We start from the raw sequence: 23,523 nt of genomic DNA, 5'->3' as shown, positions 1-23,523 counted from the left end.
TTATTTGTCGTCTATTAATGATATCATTAAAGATTTAACAAGGCTCGCGACAGATTGTGTACGTTTAATGGCGTTTTGTACTAATGCCGTTTCCTCAAGCCTTATATAATATTATAAATAACAATCGCTAAAATACCTCTTTCCAAATTAACAAAATGAAATAATTTTTCTTTCAAAATGACATAACAGTTTTTGCTACAGAATACTTTTTTTTTCCTCCATGCAGTTTTGAGGCAACGATGTAATCTATTCAACTAAGAACAAAAACATATATTTTCTTTTAAAGGGAAAGAAATGTTAGAATTGCATAGTGATGAAAAATCCATACAATCTTGATAAATCTGTAAGACTGTTGTGTTCGAATGAATAACAGATGATAAATATCTCTTGAAATCAAAGATAAGGAGATCCAGTATATTTGCCAATGGAACTGCATTTTACTACGCATCGTGTAAAATTATGATAACAGATTGGCTTGCGTATTTTTTTTCTCCGTCCACGATTATTGGTCATTTATTAAAAAAAAGAAATTAATATATGTGTGAAATAGATAATAACTTTTATAAAATCTTAGCTTTAAAAAAGAAGATTACTTTATATGTTAGTAAAATTATCGTTTTAATCAACTATTTTTATCTATTTGGTGGTTCTTTTTTTCACTTTCGCTATTTTAACAACCATTGCTCTCGCTGTTACATAACCCACGTGTGATATCGAGGCGTTAAATCGATATAAATCAATCAATTTATCAATTAATCAATCAATTAATTAATCAATTAATCAATCAATCAATCAATCAATTAACCAATAAACCAATCAATCAATCTTCGCTTATACTGCTTAGTGTAATGATGAACGAATTGGAATCGCCCATAGTTAACTGACAGATGATCAATAGAATAAGACATTAACATGTCTAAAACATGTTTGTGCAGTTGTGATTATGCCTCGTACCGACCTTTACATCCACTTTATTTGAACTTTGGATGATAGTTGATTCATTGGCAATCCTACCAGATCTACTTTTTTTTATACTGATGAGTCAATTGATCATTGATATGTGATGCGACTGGCAATGAGACAACAACACCCAGTGCAGTTGAAGCGGATTTAAGCAACTGTGAGTCACTGTATGGCCTTCAACAATGAACAAAACCAATTCTAAGTAGTCATCTATAGAAGGCACCAACAGGACAAAATGTGAAACGATTCAGACGAAAAAACAAACCGGCTGATTTATAACAAACAAAACAATAAACGAAAAACAAATATGACAGACTGCAGCCTCCGACGATCACTAAATTACAGGCTTTCCTTGACTACGATGTTTTTTAGCTTACTGTATGGACTTGCCGTACAGTGACCAATTAGTTGTTTATTACATCCTTATCCTGTGGTCGCCAGTGGATAGTTATCGTGTTTGCACTAACTAATATAAAGCTGAATTCAGACTATTATGCATAAAAACGTAGACTGGTTCCCTTTGTATTATCTATTGAGGTGAAAACAGATATAAGACAACAAGCGGTACTCCGGTAATAAAAATGCCCGCATGTTGCAAATGAGAGAACAAATCTACTTTAAAATAGGGTTTTTATAATTTATGCAGCAACAATTTTTATATTAAAGATAATGTGCCATCACAATTGGCAGTTGCATTGAATCTTGGCATTTAATTCAAATTGTATTTACTCTTTTGTTATATTGAAGTTACTACGAAAAATTAAAGTCCTATATTTGTCTTATTGACACTAATACATTTTGAAAAGAAAACGCATTAAATTAGGACGAGCATGGCGAAGATACTTATTTCATAATTATTTTTTTCGAGGTGGCGATTAAGCAAACAAAAGCTCCATCCCAGAAAAAAATAGACACATTTTATTAAAATACAGAACTTTCAGCATTTAAACACAGACGGATATAAATTGTTTTGTTGTGTTGAATTATTATAAGTCAAGACAGCGCATACTGTGACCTTTTAAAGTAGGTAAAATATACATGAGCAATAATTAGAACAAGTCCTATTGTGGTTGGTCCTAATAATCCAAGAAAAGATTCTACATTCAGGGTGAACCCGATTACGCCCATCAACAGCAGACAGCTTATTATTGCCATTGATAACCATCTAACAACAAAAATATGCTTAGCGTTATTGGGACCGTCGGGAATGTTAGTTGTCAATTTTGTTTGTGATGCAGATAAAGCTGATGGGAAATCATTGTTTATTGAATACGATGACGACAATTTGCTACCAGACACACTCCTTTCCATCGTTAGATTGTTTGACGCATTTGACCTCGTTTGATCCGGTATTTCAGGAAGATCATCATTGCCATGGTACCAAGCTACCTGGAAACCGTTGACGTATGCTACACTGCTTGAAAAATAGCACATGATGACATACTGAATTGGCATGACAAGGATGTTGTTAGCGAAAAAGTCGGTGGTCTTTCCTATCATAGCAATGACAACTGAACCTGTCGCCTGACCACTGGTGGATTGCAGCTTCATGTTTAATAACACCTACAAAACAAAAATCCGGTTTAATTTATTTCACAGGGAGTGTAACGATTTGTTAATGCTATGATTGTAGTGAGCTGAATATAACTATTGGAATCAGAACGTATGACTGTATAACAAAATTATGATGTACCGTTTAACTGTCGTTCGTGAGACTCACCCGGGCACTTGAACTCAACGCAGGTTCTTGAAGGTATCATGATACTTAATATCTATGTTATTATGATTGTGTATATATATGGTCTGAATTTTTATTCTATTATGGTGTAAATATTTGTGTTATTACGTTCTAAAGCAATGGTGGATACAGGGGGCGAATAGAGAGTACGCCTCCCCCATTTGATCGTCGAAATTTTTTTAGGAATATTACGTTTTTCACAATTTAGATAACGTTTCAGTATAAAATCGTCCAAAAGGTTTTTTTCGCTCGATCTTTATATTTACTGAACATGCTGAATGGAATAACGTTCACGCTGTAAGTGAAAAAAAAGTTGTTTTTTTTTCTTAGGACATCGATACTTTAATTGAATGAGTTTTTGGTGTACTTTTTAACATCATACTTAATTTGTGCATTTATGTTTCCAAACTGAATATCTAATTGGTAGAAAGTGTTTTGGAACTTGAATGTGATATTCCGAATTTGCTCTTTACTTTCTTAATGTAATGAATATTGAAGAAAACTAATGAATTAGGACACTGAACCACTACTGTCCATAACGGAGTCATTTCATTCGATATGGAGTGTGACAATTTCATCTTTATTTCTAAACAACGAAAAACAAATTCAATTATAAAACCATATGTCGATAGATCATGTGTAAATAAGTCCGGCACTCCTTTTGAAGAAGTCATAAGAACTGATATTGAATTAAGGCAATTCTAAAAGGAAATTGATTGATAACAACTGAATTAATTCCATGTCTGATCCAAAATAAAGAATGATAAATTATCAATTCAAAAGTGACGAGGAAATAGAAGAATTTAAGATTCGTTAACGAAGAGTAAATAGAACTGACGACAGAGGTTTTTTAATTGTTTCGTGTTACTCTATTATGACATCAATTGCGTCATTGTAACAGGTATATCACTTGTCTGTTTGCAATAACTTTACATTTTATATTAGTACGACAACAAATCGTTCAATAATGATAAGGGTCTTCTTATGTTATGCATAAAACATAAATGATTGTTCTTTAAAACGCGAAAAACAGTTCCATACAGGCGTTTGTATAATAAGTAATCAGAGAAATACACATTGCTGAAAAAAAATACTGGCTTTTTTTGGTTTCTTTGTTGTTGAAAGAATGAAGATATTTCGAAAGTATCTGACCTATTGTGGTAAATTATAAATGGTGTATAATTTCAAGACTTAAGACGTTTTTATTGAAAGCACTAGAACCTAAAGCTTACACATGGATGTCTATTCACACGTGTGTTCATGAGAGACCAAGAAAGGAACCCTCAAAACACTTAAAGTACATGTATGCTTGTAAAGCAATTAAACACCAGTACAATATGTGTTAAAAAAGAGATGCAGCTGACACAAAAGGGATAGTATTCAAACTCATAAGTCAAAGACACACTGACAACACCATGGTAAAAAACCCGAAAAACGACGAAAAGACAAACAAATGAACAGTATAAAAACCGGAGATTATCTTAGATGCTTCAGAAAGGTCCTCCTCATCGTGTGGCACCAAATAAATAAAAAAAATACCATTTACATATGATTTATAACATTTTTGGAAAGGTACCACTAGTATTAACTGCTTATTCTTCTAGGAAACTAGATTCAACGACCACGTGGTGTAGCTCACGGTATCATAACTGTAGCAAAATTGTCCAAGTTTATATCATGTAAAGTTCTATGGAATACATTTGACTTGTCTATTTTTTGTGTATACTTGTAAATATAGTGTTATCTATCATGATTGGACAAAATGGGAGTATCATATAGGAATTTGCAAGGCCGTTGGTTCAAGATTTTTAAGACAAAAAAAACAAGGATGTGATGAACTCAATGTTTAATCTTACATTATCTTAAAGTGCCTCGTTCAAGTAGTTGTATTGTTCCTGTATTATGACTGTATTCGTTTAGATTTCTTTGCAAGATTTCAATCACAATTCGTCAATATTACCATGCATCTGTCTACTTCAATGCACACAATGTATCGAGATCTACTGAAATCGCTGCTACGGGGCGTTTTGAAATTGAGCTAAGGTTTTTTTTTTGCTCTTAGTGGAAGACCTCATTTAAACTTATAGATATCTTACATCAATTAAAGCGCTATTCCTGTGCTTTTGCTTTTTTTCATATGCGTTTAGTGATCATTTGTCATAAATTGATACAATCTTTTCTTTTTCATTCTTAAGGAAATGTAAAAGTTAGCTTAGATAGTAAATGATCATACTATACCAATTTGATATCCAACCGCCTTCCCCTTTCAAATCAGAGCAATAATATGTGATTTGGCTTCAAATACCTACCTGTGCTCGAAGCGTGCACCAAGAAATAAAATGGGTACATTACCTGTGGAAAGGTTTCTATGCACCATAATACAATTGCCACATACTCTATGAAATTCTCCACTTCGAATATCAGTTCAACAGCTATAACAACTGCCCACATGACACCACACACAGCAGCGTAAATTATTTTCAGTATCTTTCGGTACTTTCCATAAATCCAAAATTGCACAAGAAGTGCAAATTCTAAAATAGGACAATACACCGAACTTATCTGTACATACAATGGTATTTTGGCATATATGAATACAAAGAATAAGTTTATCAAAGATGCCGTAAAATTTGATGTGGCCCATAATACACTGAGTCCTCCTACTGATTTCCGGCGGAAGTTCTTCCATACTTGAGGAAGTAGAACTATGAACCACAGCGTGGTGCTACACATACCGCTTACATTGCCAAACACGCATGTCCAGATAGGCCAGTTGTCTCGACAGTTTTGTTGAAGGACATTGTGATTGACACTAGAGTTACCATCTGCCATAATAACGTGTGATCTTATACACCTACATGTAAATATAAAACAAAAGCAGAAAGCAATTAAACAAAACAAAACGAAATAAACCGTAAAACACATAAAAATCATGGTAATCTACAGTTTAGATTGACGGGTGCCGCATGTGGAGCAGGATCTGCTTACCCTTCCGGAGCACTTGAGACCACCCCAAGTTTTTGATGGGGTTCGTGTTGCTCAGTCTTTAGTTTTCTATTTTGTGTTTTGTGTACTGTTGTTTGTCTCTTTATTTTTTTCTTATTTAGCCAAGGCGTTGTGATTTTATTTTCGACTTATGAGTTTGAATGTCTCTTTGGTATCTTTTGCCTCTCTTATACACATGTAAATCAAATCTAAACAGCGACCTTCGTATAATGATATGATTATCATCGCCCCGAGTGCAGACAGGTTGTCAATGGTTTCAGTTTAGACTCTTTTGTGAGAAAATGTATTTGCTTATATACTTGTATATAGAAGATGATGAAAACAAGACTAAGTATTTGATCATCTCAATCAAATTTAATCACAACATTGTCTCGGGGCTTTTTAGAGCTTGACATGTAGTAAAGAAAAAGACAATAGTTCACGACTGGGTTTTGTTTTCCTTAAATAACTTTATTGATATTTGTGTTGTTGTTTTGGTACTTTCATGTGATCATCATGCAGCACGCATCACTTTTTTTGTCATAACAAAGATGTATCATTGACACCAAAGACCTTGTCTGACAAATGACATTGAGATAATAAAATGAAATGCATAATAATTGGAATGGTAAAAAGATACAGAATGGAAAACATAACAATTCAGTCGTTCAAAACTAAATAAATAAATCGCAGTTGTACGTGACCTTAGAGAGATATATTACAGAATAATGCCCATATCATGTTTTCAACTTCTAAGTGAATATATTTCGCCTGGACAATGTATGATTATTTGATTGATTGTTTGGACTTATCGCCACTTTTAAAGCATTATTGACTATATCATACCGGCCAGTTTTTCAAAGTAAATATAGCGACTATGACTTTTTTTTATAATAAATGACAACGATTGCAACGTGCACAACATATGATATTTGAAGATCTGCTGGCCAACCAACAATACAAGAAAGAAATGACATCTAGATGTTTCCGTACGATCTTCAACACAAGACCAGTATCTATATAATTTTAGAAGAACCAAATATGTGGCAGTACAAAACCATGTGATACGGGTTTCAGTGCACAATAGTGTCATCAGACACACATGAGAACATAAGTAACTCTACTGAAAACTAAACAATTTTAAAGTATGACAAAGATCACAATCGAATTAATTTATCGAAAAAGGGCTGAATTCTAAAATTAATATACTCGTCCTTGAGTCTACATGTACTAAAAGAGAGGTGAAAGGTATCGAAGGGACATTCAAAAGTAGAAAGTAGAAAAAAAACTGACAACAACATGGCTTAAAAAATAAAAAATACTAACAGACAAACAACAATACACAAAACACAACATTGAAAACTAAAACCTGAGCAACGCGAACCCGACAAAAACTTGGGGTGATCTCAGGTGCTCCGGAAGCTGTATGTCATATCATAATCATGATATATAATTGGTTCCTTTAACTTTAAAACCTAGTTGTTTGCCATCAGTATTTGAAGACAAGGCACTTCACTATTCTTTAGTTGTTTTTTGACACTGACATTTTAGAGACATGTGCCTCTCTATCAGACCAAAAGAGGTAACGAACATAAAAAAAAACTAGACTAATCATACTCGTTCGTAACTATATAGAGTCGTTAGCGAGTAACTCGAAATTATATTGCGCAGGTAACTATTTTGTCTAATATTTTTCGGTAATTCTTATTTTCTTTTATATAGATATTTTGTTTCTATTACTTATTGCTTATTTCTAATATGTATATGTCTACTTTGATATGTTCATTTGACATTGTCTTCTTTGTTAATATTAAATTCACGTATCTTCTTTTTGACACTGATATGGCCTTTTTTGTGTTCATATGATTTATTTTGTAATATCGAACTAGAGCTTACTCATGGTGATTTAATTTAGTTATATCTTGATATGGTTTTTCCTTTAAAAGTCATAGTAATAGCAGATGTTTGCTCATTGTAGTCTATTTAAGATGTAGAGTCATTGTTTTTACACTCGGGGCCATTATGTTCAGTTTTTCAGTTAATTTTCAGACTTATCCACTGCGGTAAATTCAGTAGTGTTTTGCAGTCAACTCGCTTCCAGTCAATTAAAATATGTTTTGATTATATTCACACTGTTCGGCAGTTGTTATTTACCTGTACAAAACAACAACATACTAAATTGGATAACAATTACTAAGCAGTACTGGATTGTCTGCAAGGAAAACGTCTGAACACTGCTTAAGACTTTAAGTAGTTATATCGTACTATGTTTGCATTTTAACCCGACAGGGTTTCATGTTTTGCAATAAATATATATTTATATGATGTTAAGATCAAAATGGCCGTTTAAATGTAAAATTCCTTCACTAGTGATTGTGGTATAGATGTAGACATTTTTGTACTGGTGTAAGACCTTAAAGATTACTTTCTACTGTTTGCATGGTTTGTGTTGTAAGGTTGTTGTCTCATTGTATACATTGTTTCAATATACAAACACTTACCTGTGAATGTAGTATTATACTTCTACTTTTGTTTCCAATAAACTGAATGTTATGTCGGTAAATAACATACAGCTGTAAAGTGTTATCTACATTATGTTATTTCGACCTTGGATTGTACACTAACAAGTATTTTTAGAAAATGTATTTTGATTGCACTCAAACACCTTCTACTTAAAAGCACTTTACTATTTACACTCTGTACTTAGAGGAAATATATTCACACTCAATCTATCATTGATAGGGCTTACATTGTGTGACATATTTATATCAGCTATCAGATTTAGTCTTGAATGCATGTACTACGGAAACAAACATGTATAAGATATCGTTATCACAAACAGAATATTGACTTTATCAGTCCTTGAACTAATGTTAGAATCTTACTTGTGTCTGAAAGAAAATGTGTCTTGTTTCATTTAAAAAAATATAAAATGTAATACTAGCAAACTGAAGCTAATGACGCAGGGACTGTATTGTACTTGCAGTGAGGTTTCAAGTTTTACCTCCTTATGAAGTCCTCGCTGTAACGTACGTTCAGAAGAAGATTCTGTTTCTTTTAATTGTTCTTTTTTCATGTGAATATACTAGTACCTATTTTTCCATCAATGATTAGTAATGTTTATGTCAAACATGTCTAGAATGTCTAACTTTTTTACCATGTTTAAGAAACCCAATTAATCGTTGTCTGAAATTGATTTAATAGAAAACCGCTAACTCTTTGATAATTTGGTCTTTTTAAAAATTGGGTTTAGAATAGAAAGTTTTAATGAAAATTAGGTGCTCTCATTAAAACTCGTAAATATTTATTTATCCTGTTACATGGAAAATATTTGCATGATTACGTATGCATTGATCATTAACCTCTTGGGTTATCAGTTTAGCAGTATGTGATGTCTGCCATATTTGTTTGTGTTTTTTATACCTTAAAACCCGTTTGTTTTCTCTTTTGAATTGTTTCGCATTTTGTCATACCTGGCCCTTTTAATGCTTATTTTACGGTACGGGTTTTGCTCATTGTTTAAGGCCCTACGGTGACCTTCAATTGTTTACAATTTGTTATGTTGTCTTTATCGATAAATGTATACATCTCCTTATTTTTATAGACGCAATAATACATACTGGGTGTATACAATATTTGAAATCGAATTGAAACGCATAGATACTGAAAGAGTTACCGTGCATTGCAACGAGTTTTCGAATAGTCTTTAAACAAAAAAGATCGGATAAAAATAGGTATCCGAAATACGATAATATCGATGAAGCTTTATTACTGAAATGGCTTGAACAGATTTGTCAACTCTGACTAATATTATGAGAGTCCGTATCCAGACCATTCTCGAAATGTCGGTCAAATATATATAAATTTGGAAAATTTCATATCACAGAAGTTTTACATTTTACATGATAAATAAATAATGAATACAAATGTGAAAAATTATAAATCAACGACAGGTATTTGTCAAATAATTTTGTATTTCTGAAGTAATTCTAACTGGAGTTCATCAGGAGTCACGACGTTTGTTTTCCATGGAACAGTCGGGCACGTGTTTATCTATGTTTCATCTCAAATAGTTAGGACATAGTTAGACATGATCATACATTACGGATTGGTCATCATTTTTTTCAAGTCTATTTTCGTGCAATTGGTCATAAAATGCATCTTGAATGGTTTCAGTTTGATTTTCTGTTTTGTCTTCTATGGATGATTATCCAGGATCGCGTGATTTCATTTTCCTTGACTTTTTTGATGAAATTGCATAAACTGGTTCAGTTTCTAAGTCAGATTCTTTTGACCTGATTTTAATAGACCTTTTCGTTGATACAGCGTATATGGGTTCATTGGTTATACTTGACGACGGATTATTTGAATCTGTAATCGTTGTAGTGATACATTCACTGTGCGATAATGCTTCAGTTACTAAATCAGATTCTTTTGACTTGATTTTCATTAACTTTTTCGTTGATATAGCGTATATGGGTTCATTGGTTATTTTTCTTGACGACGGATTATTTGAATTTGTATTCGTTGTACTGCTACCTTCACTGTTCGATAATTGTGTCCTACGACTCCCTTGAGACATGTCCATGTATTGTTCTGTAGTCGCAATGCTCCCGCAAGACATGACAATGTATGGTTCTGTTGTCGCATACACTGCGTCACTGGAATCTTCAATTTCGTCATAGTCATCAAACTGATCAATAGACAATTTTTTATATTTCTCCGTGTTAAAGGTAAACTTAGACGCATCGTCAGATGGAACCATATCGTCAGTTGTTTCGTCTATGCCATCATACATACCATCTATCGATAATTCATTAGTAAAAATATGTTTCTCCTCATTGGGATTTAATGGGTCTTTCCTGTCATCAATTTCATCATAATCTGGAATTCGTTCATTTGAGAAGACATGCGTAGTTTGGATAGGAATTGACATTTCCTTTGTATCATCAATATCATCGTAATCACAAGTTAATTTATTTGCAAAATCAAAAGGTCTTCGAGAAGCATGTGTCACATCTTCAGAATCCCTAATATCATCGGTTAATTCATTTGTAAAATCAACTTGTCTTCGAAAAGAATTTATCTCATCTTCAGATTCCCCAATATCAGCGTAATAACCAGTTAACTCATTTGTAAAGTCAATTTGTCTTCTGGAAGCATGTGATGCATCTTCGGGACTCTCGATGTCATTGTAATTACCAGTTAATTCATCTGTAAAGTCAATTTGTCTCCGAGAAGAATTTGGCACATCTTTAGAATCGTCAATATCATCGATATTACCAGATGATTTGTCTGTGGTATCCCTTGCAGGAATTGAAAAGTCCTCCATGTCTTTAATATCACCAAAATCATTTTTTAAAGCCAAATCGGGACATTTGTGGTTTCCTGTATCTGTATTGCTATCCTGATTTATAGTAAGTGTAGGCTTGTTTGGTTGATACTGCTTTTTGAAGTCATTATTGGGATCATAATGGTCATGTTTGTTTTTCTTGTCTTCGTGATCAGATCTATTGATGCTGTTGGAAGTATGTCCAAATTGATGTGATGCAACATTGTTAGTGTTTGAGTTAAGTATTGATTGTTCCGTTTGTGTTTTAGTATGACAAATATTGCTTATTGATTCATCGTTATCGATTGTTTCTTCCGCTTTTCCAGCAGTAATGTTTCCGATTGCTACTTTTAATTTCTTTTCCGAAAATTGAGGACTGCCTCTTTTGAAAGTTGTAAGACGTTTACTCGATTTATTCAAAGATGTCTGCACTTCCAACACATTTGCGTTTACGCTGTCAACATTGTTTCTACCATCAAGTGACTGTTCATAGCTCGTTTCGTTGTCTTCTATTATGTCTTCCAATGGGGATTGCAATTCTGTAATTTGTACAGAATATGAACGTTTGTTAGTAGTGGCAGCAGGCTTTTTCACTACATCTTTCTTCCGCTTGTTGGTATTACTAAAACAAACAAAACATAACAATGAAATATACTTAAAAAACTTCCAACATTATTGTGTTGCTTTGGTTAAATATCAATTTAAAAATCTTAAATAAAAAAGATACCGTTTACAAAAAAAAATTAATGATTTCAAATGAAACATCAAACAAAAAGTATATATATCTCTCACCACAACCACCCTTTACAAATTATTAAAATAAAAGAAAATTAACATAGAGGCCCTCGAGAGCCTGAGTGTGTCGCTTACCCAGGTATATATGCATCTTCAACAATGAAAAATCTCCAACATTGTGAACTAGAATAGAATTCATTACAAAAATCTCTTTTTGTAGATCTTGTACATGTATTGCAGATCATTTTTGCTATTTACAGTGTCTACCTATGTATTATAGTTTTCAGGATAATAGGAAAACACCTCTTAAGGTGGTACCAAACACCTTGACTAAAATTAATTTGGCTCGTTCAATTTTCATAAAATTTTGACAAAATATTTATTTTGACCCTTTGACAAAAATATAAAAATTTCAAAAAACTTGAACCACAAACTTTATCGGAAAAATTTCATTGGATATATAGCAGTTTGACAAACACTAATTTTGATCATTGAGAAGCCTAATATTTCCTGAACAATAGAACGTGATTAAAACGTTCAGCTGATTTTTAAAGAGTTATCTCCCTATAGTGTTATGTACCACCTTAAAATTGGTAAAAACTGTCATTTAAGAGCAATAACTTCATTAAGGAGTCAACTGATAATTTTGACCATTCGACTTAATTGGAATTTTTCGCAGATTTTGTCTTGATGATCAGTTTTACTTATTTGAGTTTTATCTATCTACAGTTTTTTAAGATAAAAGGCAAAAACGCAAATAGTTGTAAATAATCTTCATAAAAGGGCAATAACTCTAATAAGGAGTGATCGGACGATTTCGATCATGTTTGACTTATTTGTCTATCTTCAAGTTGTCTTGATTATCATTTGTTTTCTTAAAGTGTCCTTCTATATATTAAAGATAAAGATATAAGGCAAAAATGCAAAAGATTGATCAAAATTGTTATAAAAGGACAATAACTCCAATAAGATATCGCGGGACGATTTCGGCAATTTGACTTTTTTGTAGATCTTAATCTACTGATCACTTTTGCTCATCTTTTAGACATGTTATAGTCAGACAATTACGGCTATGTTGACTAATTTGTATAACTTTTCTTGCTGATCATGTTTGCAGCTGTTTAAAGTTTCCCTCTATCTATTGTAGTGTACAAGATAATAGGCAACAATGAAAAACATGGTAAAATTTGTTATTTAAGGGCAAGAACTCCAATTAAACAAAAGGTAGATCTCCACATTTTGAACATTTTTGCACATGCCAGATTTTCTCTATGTATAGCGGGTTTGAAGATAATAGACAAAACTTTTATTTTACCCCTATGTTTTATTTTTAGCTATCCCGGCCATGTTAGTTGGCCGGCGAGGTCATAGGGCACATTTTTCAAACCATATACCCCAATGATAATTGTAGCTAAGTTTGGTAAAATTAGGGTCAGTAGTTTCAGAGAAGAATATTTTTGTAAAATTAACGGACAACGGACGACATACGATGGACACCAAGTGATGAGAAAAGCTCACTTGGCACTGTGGGCCAGGTGAGCTCAAAAACGGAGTTTTATATGTTCCTGTAATTATAACGTATTGTGGTAATATTTTTCTGTGCCTTTATAAATTCACATATGGTGTTTAAAAAGATTTTCACCTAAGGACAATACACTTTATCGCTATTTGTCCGCCATTATTGAACATCAGAAAGGTTCCCGTAAAATTGTGACGTCACAATAGCGATCAGGTGTATGTAGAACACGACCTTATTATATAAACAAATGATATTAGAGTCAATTATAAAAAAAAATATGGTAAGAACGAAAGACTATGCACCAAGCTTAATTGTTTCGAATAACGCTGCAAGCAATTAGTCTCAATCGATATTCACGTCATTTGGAAATAATTACTTTACAAATACCGGTTATGATTGGTTGCCCTATGGTATGGCTAAGGTTTTATTGTTAAGAGCGATATATATAGAATTGGGAACAATTCCCGGACAGGAGAGGATATACATGTAGTTAGTACGGAAGAAACTGAATAAATTTATAATATGGGTATTCAAAATCCGATCAGCAACTATTGCTTTTTGTCGACTTGTTTTATGATCCTGCGAAGCACTCCGTACCTTTTTATTTTTAGAAAGGTCCATTTTTTTATAATATAAAAGTTCAAGATATGTTTACCTTGTTTTGTGGCCAACGACAATAATAATAACAACAATCATCAGTGAAATAAAACCCAACAGTCCATACATTGATAAACCTGTAAAAAATATCTTTATCTATTACTGTGGATTCACTATTATTCGTTGGATACCAATTTTCGTGGGTTTCGTGGGTACAGGTGAACAACGAATTCAAATGTTCAACGAATTACCAATGTTAATTTGGCTTTGTATGTAGAAATTGGCAAAACTACGAAATCAAATATCCACGAAAATGCAAGTGTTCCCCAATCCACGAAAATTGATACCCACGAAAATAAATGAATCCACAGTACATGTAAATATTGTTTGAATTTTATGTAAGAAGTAACTCAAATATCAATAACATGATTATCTTAACTTACCGAACTAGATATAAGAAGATGTGGTATGAGTGTCAATGAGACAACTCTCAATCCAAATCACAATTTGTAAAAGTAAACCATTATAGGTTTTGGCTCACACCGAACAGCAAGCTATAAAGGGCCCCAAAACCTCAAAAATGACTAGTGTAAAAACATTAGACATCATTAAGATGGGAGCCATCTCTATGGGCCCCGCTGTAAATAACGTGTGGTAGGACATGGTGTTGTCAACTGAAACCAAAGTTTTTGACTTTTGACCTAGGAAGTTGTACATACATTATGACACACCCTCTGGTGTTGGTTAATATACATGTCAAGTATAAAGTATGAAATCATAACAGTTATCAAGATATAGAGCGGACACAATTTGTTTAGGACGGACGGACAGACAGACAGACGGACAGACCTTTGACCTAGAAAGTTGTACATACATTATGACACATCCTCTTGTGTTGGTTAATATACATGTCAAGTATAAACTTTGAAATCATAACGGTTCTCAAGATATAGAGCGGACAATATCTTTACCATAGGACATGGGGTTGTCAACTTTAAAGCAAAGTTTTTTACCTTGAACTTTGACCTAAGAAGTTTTACATACATTGTGACACACCCTCTGGTGTTGGTTAATAAACATGTCCAGTATTAACTTTCAAATCATAACGGTTCTCAAGATATAGAGCGGACACTATCTTTGCCATAGGACATGGGTTGTCAACTGAAACTAAAGTTTTTGACCTTGAATTTTGACCTAGGAAGTTGTACAAACATTATGACACTCCCTCTGTTGGTTAATATACATGTCAAGTATAAAGTATGAAATTATAACGTTTCTCTAGATATAGAGCGGACACAATTTGGTATGGACGGACGGACGGACAGACTGATCACTAATAATTCTTTTGCGTTAAATAATTATCTTTCAGACACCCACCATTCAAGGACATACATTTTTTCGACTTGAGTTAACTATTTTATTAAACAACATGCAGGAACGATAATTCGTTTTTAGTTCAATGTTGTATTATTTTTCTTTCCTAATTCTATATGGATACAGATATTATAATGTATGATAGGAGCATTTCATATCATGAATTAAAAGTTTTAGCTTGTTTTGAATGACGGCGAACATGCTTTGATACAGTATATATGAACATGAGTTTAGTTTTCTATTTTACGGTTTTATAGAGTTTCCTGTGTTGATTTTTGTTTTGTTTTCTGTTATGTATCTTCTGTTAGTCCAATAATTGTGATTGAACTCAAAGACAGAGTGGGGTAATTAAAAATGAAATGTCTGAACACGCGAAATCAACATGTGCCGGTCCCAAGTCAGGAACGTAGTCAATGGTTGTTTCTTGTTCTACCTTAATGATTTTTGTAAGTCGGAGAGTTTCGCGTTGGTTTAAAAATCTATAATGCTCTCGTATATTGACCTCAAGATGGATTTTGGCTATTTTTAACTGTCGCATTTACATGTATCTAACATCTCCATGTATTCATATGTATAATCATCTATTTGTGATGGTTTTGAATAAAAAAATTCGTGTAACTCGTCATCATGTGCAGTATATATACACATATATAAAGTACTTACCAATAATATTATTACTTTCAACCGTTCCACTTGGTAAGACAATTTTCTCTAAAAAATTAAATTTTTTACATATAAAGAGAACTGTGTACTTTAAATCTGTCACATGGTTGATACCGTTGCTGGTAAACTGTTAGTTTCTCTCAGACGCATTTACCCGACGCCTATTTCTAATTGGTTTGGAACCGTAAATGATTTTGGTATACGTGGAGTGTTTGTTATGGGGAAAAATATGGTTTTTAATTCTTGTTTGCGAAATGCCTGTACTAAGTCAGGACACATTTGCAAAATACTTGTACTTAATCTAAGGATTATTTTAGTTAATAACACCTTATGTAAGTATGCTTGAATTTTATGGGCTAATAGCCAGTGTACTTTCGTGTACCTGCTTTTTTTCATCTAATGAATATCATTCATATTTCATTGCCACCGGGGTAGATGCACAAGAATATGCATTGTTTACCCTCTCTATCGTGGTATTTGTCAAAAAGTAGATGCCTTTTTTTATCCTTCACGGAGACGCATGGTCATTTTTGCGATTTACTAAATCAGATGTTTTCGCTTACGTCTTAATAGTGAAATAATAATGGTAAATAATCGAATGTTTAACTTAATCGTTTTATTGATATTCGTTGTAGTTAAACACAATATTATCATGTTATTTAGCGGATCAGAAAATGTATCTTCTCTCGACTGGAACCTTTTGATGATACCCCTCTTTAATATGATACATCTGCCCAAAATGAATATACATGTACTAAGTTTGCACCATCGAAACCTTGATAGTAATTATCGTACGTTTTCAATCTATAGATAGGCCGCCAAATTGGAGGTGTAACTTGTTGGTCTTCTTATTTGACGAAACAAACTGAACCATTCGGTACTTAACAAGTCTGATAAGAGATAATGTAAGTTACTGGTGATGAATCAAGCAAAGTTTTAAAAAAATCAAACTGTTCAGAAACCAACTTTTTGAAAGATCTGGCGACCAGAATAACCAGTTAAATTTGGCCGATTTATGAAGGAATTTGTGCATGCTGACCTCCAAAATGGCATCCAAAGGGTAAATAACTCTTGTAAAGCAGTTACAACTGAACATTATCTATTGTTTGTATTATTTCAGAGGAAAAATAAAGATTTAAAATAATAATGCCAAATGCATAACTTACCAAATCTACATATAAATGTCCGTCTGTCTGTACAGTTTCCAAACGCTGTTGATGAATTCCGGACGTCCATGTACTGACACATCATTGGATTAATAGATGATGTTTGATCTGAAAAGAAATGAATCATGCATAATTATAAGTAAATGAGGTTACGGGGTATACGTAAATGTGACACAAAACTTAATGACAGAATAAGCCAAAGGGCTAAACGGATGATGTTGTAATTAAAGAGAAAGACCTATGGCATATTTGAATATACATTTAAGAAGAAGGGGAGGTATATATGTCAACGAGACAGAAAAGCTAAATGACTACAGGTCAGCATTCAGTGTTCAACAATAAGCAAGCTTCTAAACAATATGGCAAAGTTCTCTAAATAAAAACAATAACAAACATGTCTTTCATAAAAAAATTTAAAACAGAGGTTTCTGATATGGGACATGTAATTCGAAGTAGGGGGTGTAAACTGCACCCTTTTTATTTCGATTATTGGACTAGCAAAAGTTCAAAATACGTAAAATCAACATTTTCTTGTCTTGTTCACTTTGGAAAGATAATTGTTCAACTTCTAACAAATAAACACAACTTTGATCTAAACGAAGTGTGAAGAACAATATATTATATAAAGTCCAGAATACAGACAAAAATATACCGTAAGACGAATAATAAATCATTAATAAGTTGTAAAGTAAAGCATATAAAATAAAACAAATATAAAATTATCAAAGCATGGTACTGATGAAAATTAGAGAACAAATAAACGCCTAAGATAAAAAGAATATGCAATACAAAGGTCATTAACAAACAGGGCAAATAGTTCATATAAATTTAACCGTTCTTTAACCTTTAAGGATGTTCGCTACTCTGCTTCAAAATAACAAGCTCTTTAAAATAAAATTGAGAATGGAAATGGGGAATGTGTCAAAGAGACATCAACCCGACCAAAGAGCAGAAAACAGCCCAAGCCGACCAATGAGTCTTCAACACAGCGAGAAAATCCCGCACACGGAGGCGGGCTTCAGCTGGCCCCTTAACTAACAAAAATATGTACTAGTTCATTGAAAATGGACGTCACACTAAACTTCAAAACATATAAATAAACTAAAATTAAAAAAACATACAAGACTAATAAAGGCCAGAGGCTCCTGACTTGGGACAGTCGCAAAGATGCGGCGGGGTTAAACATGTTTTGTGAGATCTCAACCTTCCCCTATACCTTTAGCCAATGTAGAATAAACAAACACACAGCAATGCGCACAGTAAAACTCAGTTCAAAAGAAGTGCGAGTCCGATGTCAGAATAGGTAACAAAAGAAACTATATAGCAAAATGACAATGATACATAAAAAAACAAAGGACTATTAGCAGTTACTGACATGCCAGCTCCAGACCTCAATTAAACTGATTGAAAGATTGTGTCTTCATCATATCAAAATCAAGCACAGTCCCTCCCGTCTCATGGTTTCTTTTTCAAGAATCAACGCTTATTCATTGTATCTATATTACAGATAGAACACATAACCCGTATCATGCCAACAACTGGTTTTAGGATAAAAGACTGTTATAAATTGAAAGTATATAAATAAAGGAACTAAAAAAAAATGAAAAAATTGAAAGTCCGTGTGCTTGTTTTTGAGATATAAGCCATTGTGAAAATTTGGCGGGAAGTGATTCTCTCTAGACTTTTCATACATTTAACATTGGCACCTGTTTTCTTTCAAAAACTATGAAAAATAACAAGGATTTTACAAGAATTTCAAATATGGCTTTTAAAACTATATGTTATAAAACTATGAAAGGAAAAGTAGGGCTTAGTGGGCAACATTTCTAATGGCACTACATGGATAAAACCAGAGGATTCTCAATATCTGACAACAATTCAAAAACAAGAGGAGCGAACATCCTTAAGTTATTTAAATCAATAATTATAGGTTTCATAACGAGTGAGAATTGGATATCGCTTGATATCAACTCAAGTTGTTTCATTTCAATATAATAATAAACGAGCCTTTATTATCTTTTCTGCCGTCAAACTTTAACATCAGACATTTTGAAACTTTCTGTACACTTCAGAATGTTAAAAAAATTGACAAAAGAAAATTTCCAGGTGAAAAGTGTTAATGTTTTGTATATTATTGAAGAAATCACATATGTGACAGTCCTTTGCCATGGACGAAATTTTCATCGTCTTAACCTTTGAAAATTATCAATGACCTAACGAATAGCCAATGGAAATGTCGTAATATCGTCTCATAATTCTGGATAAGCCAATCAAATTAACGCAGTTTTCGTATCACTTTTTCGTATCACACTCCGTGTAGTGTGATACGAGACATATCTCTTCATGCAAGAAATAGATAACAGGCCACAACCATAAGAGAATGTTTTATATCAATAGTTGTTTTAGATCTGTTAACACCATTCCTGGAAAACCAAATGATGAAATGCGGATTAAAAAATACATTTCAGTTCTTACCATTTGTTGTTAGATCACGTGTAAAGATATCACGTGTTGCACTGGTCCATAATTGGTTAGTTTTTTCAGTGTCACAAAAGGATTTGTTATTGTACCACTGCAAAAATGAATCAGCGTTGTCACATAACGTAGCAGCGCTTTGTTGTGTTGTAAAGTTTCCATTGTTTAACCCAGATTCTGGAAGAAAATGAAGTTGCATGAGCTTTTGCAATCGCTCTAAACATATTACACTGACAACTACAGGTAAATAAAGCATCACAAACTCATTTGAAAAAAGAGGATGAACTATAAAGGTCATCCGAAAGTGAAATAAGTTCCTTCGTACCGATCTATTGAGTTAAGCCATTCGCCATGACTTTTACAGTTTGTTTCTTATGTTGAGCTGTTAGACCGCTGTCCCAGGTTTGGGGGACGGTACGGTTGAGCGCTCCAAATATGTTAAAGCCCGCCGCCACATTCGGTATGTGCTTGCCCCAGTCAGGAGACTTTAATTCATTGGATGTCGTTAGTTCATTTCTGTTATATTTGTTTTTCGTAAATTGTATTGTTATTAATAAGGCGTTTTTTTTTCTCGTTTGAATCGTTTCACATTTTGTCATGTCGGGGCCTTTTATTGTTGACTATATGATATTGTATTTATCATGATTGAAGGCCGTGCGGCGCCCTTTACTTGCTTACATTCTGATGGATATTTGCTTCATTGGCAATAATACCACATCTCCTTATTTTCTTATTGCTCTACTAGTGACACTTCATGTCAGTCTAAGTAAAAATAGCAAAATGACGAGACAAATGAGTGTCAAACTTGTAACCTGTTTTGAATCATGAAAACACTCTTATCAATTCGATACACACGTTTTAAGAACAAATATGTAAATGTATTGTGAAGTATCGACTACCAGACTGCGCTACAGATAGACAAAATAAGCTTGTTTACTGTGCTTCTTCGTAACTCAAGGTTAAACCTATACGCTTATTTATCTAACGACACTTGTTTGAATTTTACCGAAACAAAAACATCTTTCCTAGACCGAGTTTGATTTACTATTTGTCTAGACATATTGCATAGACATTTGTCTGTTGTTTAAACCCGTGTGTTGACAGCTAGATTCTATTGACAATTTTACGTTCTTGGGTACCTGCTCATCGACGCATACTTCACACTTCCCTTTATCTATTTTAAATGTAAAATGATCACTTGCATTCCTAAAGGTATTGTTTACCACATATTCCTTCATAAGAACTGTTGCAGTTTTCTGATCTGAGAATGATTTCTCCATCCTGACACTGAGCTGACATACATTTTAGTTGATCTTCTGGTGTGTTATCTAATGTTCTCTTTACTCCAGGTATATTTTCTATACAAATATATATATCAAGATGAATAATATTAAAACAACTTCAGTACCTGATTTAAGATCAACGAGACATAATTGTTTCCTTGGTAACACTTTCTGACAGCTAGGTACGAAGAGCCTCTGTCAACAATGGTTAAATCGAGTGAGACATATATTATACATTCCGTATTACATTAGTGCTGTCAATCAGTGAACGAGAAGCACACCACCTGACTTGTAAGCCATTATCCACCTTATATTCCAAACCCTGTATTGACATGTTATATACGGTATTTATTTACAACAACTGCGACATGTGAGCTCTTTCTGCAGGTTAAGGAAACAAACAAATTATTATTCAAACATGAACTACATATAGTCCGGACCATTATATTAAAATATGCATAGGAAAGGAAAAAAACCAATGTTGATACTCTCAAACTTCCTTCAATAACAAAAAAAAAAAAACAACTAAACTATGATACAAGTACATACCATCTACTAATCTATACTACTAAAGGAAGAGACCGATTTCATTGAGCCGCAACTCCTCTGAAACCATACAAAGTCGGAAATATTTGTGATGTAACGTATAAATGTAGTATTTTGTACTTCCTAAATGTGTCTTTGAAACAATATTTTTTCCACAGAAAACACCCATTTTTGAGAAAATATCAAAATTCGGAGACCGTTATCGATCCGTGACTTATACGCTTTCGCGCATGCTCAGTCGACATACTGCCCGCGAAATCCAAGTTAAAGTAAGAAGACAGGATAGAAAATATGATAGGCCTATAAGGATCCTGTATTGTATTGTAAGTGCATCATTTTGCTAAAATAAACGACATCCACCCTTTTTACTCAGGTGCAGAACTGTCCAAAAATGAAATGGGCATTGAATGTGTCGAAGTGATACCCCCCCCCCCCCTTTTTATGTGTAAACACAGGCACCCGACGTCTGGACCCCTCCCCCTTTTTATGTGTAAACACAGGCACCCTTGATACTCTTTGTTTCAACACTTGTCCAATTGTACCGCGATTTCGCGGGCATCTTCTAGTAACTAAAATTGAAAGCGACCCCAAACCCAAACGAGAGAGTACCTTGAATGGAATAGCTCCAAATAAATACAATTAAAATACTAACGTTTATAGACAACCACATAACTCGTTGTTTGACTCGATGTTTGACAATATGAATGTAAAACAGGAGAACCGGTTACATCTAGACAGTAACACGCACCATCCTGTAAATACAATACGCAAATATATTAGTAGGGTTAACATAAATTATGGCATTAGCAAAAGTAACTGTATTTTTATTCAACAATAATTAACTTTTCTAACACTTTTAATTTTTCAGTTTGTATTGCGTCCTAAATCTTAAAATTCTGTTTCTGTCTTTGAAAATAAGACGTTTCATTATGCATTACGTTCGAACTATTATAGACTGCTACCGGAATCTATATTACATATGAAACGAATTTATATCGTGTATAGTTTAGAGGTTAGTTTTGCATATGAAACCGTACGCTCCTCTCACAGGGATAAACTTTTCTCTGAAAAATACAGAAACAATACAAACGTCCTGACAACATCATGACACATCGAGATAAACATCATATAATTTTGTAGGAAATTATGTATGAGTAGGGTAAAGCATTCGGGTGGTTTGCATGAATATTTTGACAAACCAACTGACCGAAAGAGAAAATAAATTAGTAAACTTTAAGAAACGCATTAAGAAAATTATCTAAAAGTAAATACAGTTTGTGTAAAACTACAAAGTATACACCATTATTTACCATTATGCTCGCGCTTGCACGGGTAACTACCTTATATATAATACTCAACCAACCTCAAAAGAAAAGTATTGTGATGATTGACAGTACTGCTGACATGAATACTTTCCGTCGTTAGTGTCATCAAACGTCGCTGATACTATCTGTGGAGACTTATAACAGCCTACAATTACAAAAACGGCAAACTCATAAAAGGCAGCTCCATTGTTTCCTTATTGATTTTGCAAGCATACAACTGATCGAATCTTAACATAAGTTTACAATAACAAGCTTAATGTTTTTGCTTAGAGGTTCTGATATATTTCTTAACAATACATGAGTGTCTGGTAAATTTGGTTTGGGTTGACTCCGTCTACCGTTAGCTTCTTTTTTGACATTATAGTGAAATACAATGTACTTTTAGTATCTCGTCTGCTTTTTTATAAAAAAAAAAAAAACGGACTGACAAGTTGGTCGTTGGGCATAGATGCGTTGCCAAACATCTCATTTGTCCTCTCCCCTAAACCATCGAGTTTCTTCATTGTCTTCCATTTCTTCGCGTATGACTTTTTCCCGTAACTTAAGAACACCCTTATGTTCTTTGAATTACTAAATGAAAACCGCTATTGGTTTAAACTCAGTGTATGGCAAAATCATCAACGGGATTACGAATTTAGATTATTCCGTGTAATTCATTAAATTTCAACATCCTGTTTTTTTCTTCCATGACTTTCACTGATATTATACCTTTACAGTTTGACTATAAATGGTTGATTCAAATAGATATCTATTGTTGAAGCTTCATGTTGACCTCTAGCTGTTAATCGATTTTCGTATCTGACCTTTTAAGTTAGTAGTTAA

At 33.3% G+C, this 23,523-nt stretch overlaps 1 protein-coding gene and 1 long non-coding RNA gene across 2 annotated transcripts; both read right to left on the bottom strand.

Moving 5' to 3' along the window:
* Positions 1-1,860: 1,860 nt before the first annotated feature.
* LOC127732063 (uncharacterized) lies at positions 1,861-8,286 on the bottom strand. Its single transcript, XM_052241120.1, has 3 exons — positions 8,188-8,286; positions 5,054-5,555; positions 1,861-2,526 (listed from the first exon to the last, which is right to left on the bottom strand). The coding sequence occupies exons 2-3, from the start codon at positions 5,531-5,533 to the stop codon at positions 1,957-1,959; spliced, it is 1,050 nt and encodes a 349-aa protein (XP_052097080.1). The 5' UTR covers positions 5,534-5,555; positions 8,188-8,286; the 3' UTR covers positions 1,861-1,956.
* An 11,267-nt stretch (positions 8,287-19,553) lies between these two features.
* On the bottom strand, positions 19,554-22,840 carry LOC127732064 (uncharacterized). Its single transcript, XR_007996044.1, has 4 exons — positions 22,740-22,840; positions 22,029-22,128; positions 20,771-20,905; positions 19,554-19,724 (listed from the first exon to the last, which is right to left on the bottom strand). It is a non-coding gene; the product is annotated as an uncharacterized LOC127732064 (long non-coding RNA).
* Positions 22,841-23,523: the final 683 nt, after the last annotated feature.

Source organism: Mytilus californianus, unplaced genomic scaffold, assembly GCF_021869535.1.
Source record: "Mytilus californianus isolate M0D057914Y unplaced genomic scaffold, xbMytCali1.0.p SCAF_22, whole genome shotgun sequence".
NCBI lineage: Eukaryota > Metazoa > Mollusca > Bivalvia > Mytilida > Mytilidae > Mytilus > Mytilus californianus.
This window is presented reverse-complemented; position numbering and strand designations above follow the sequence as displayed.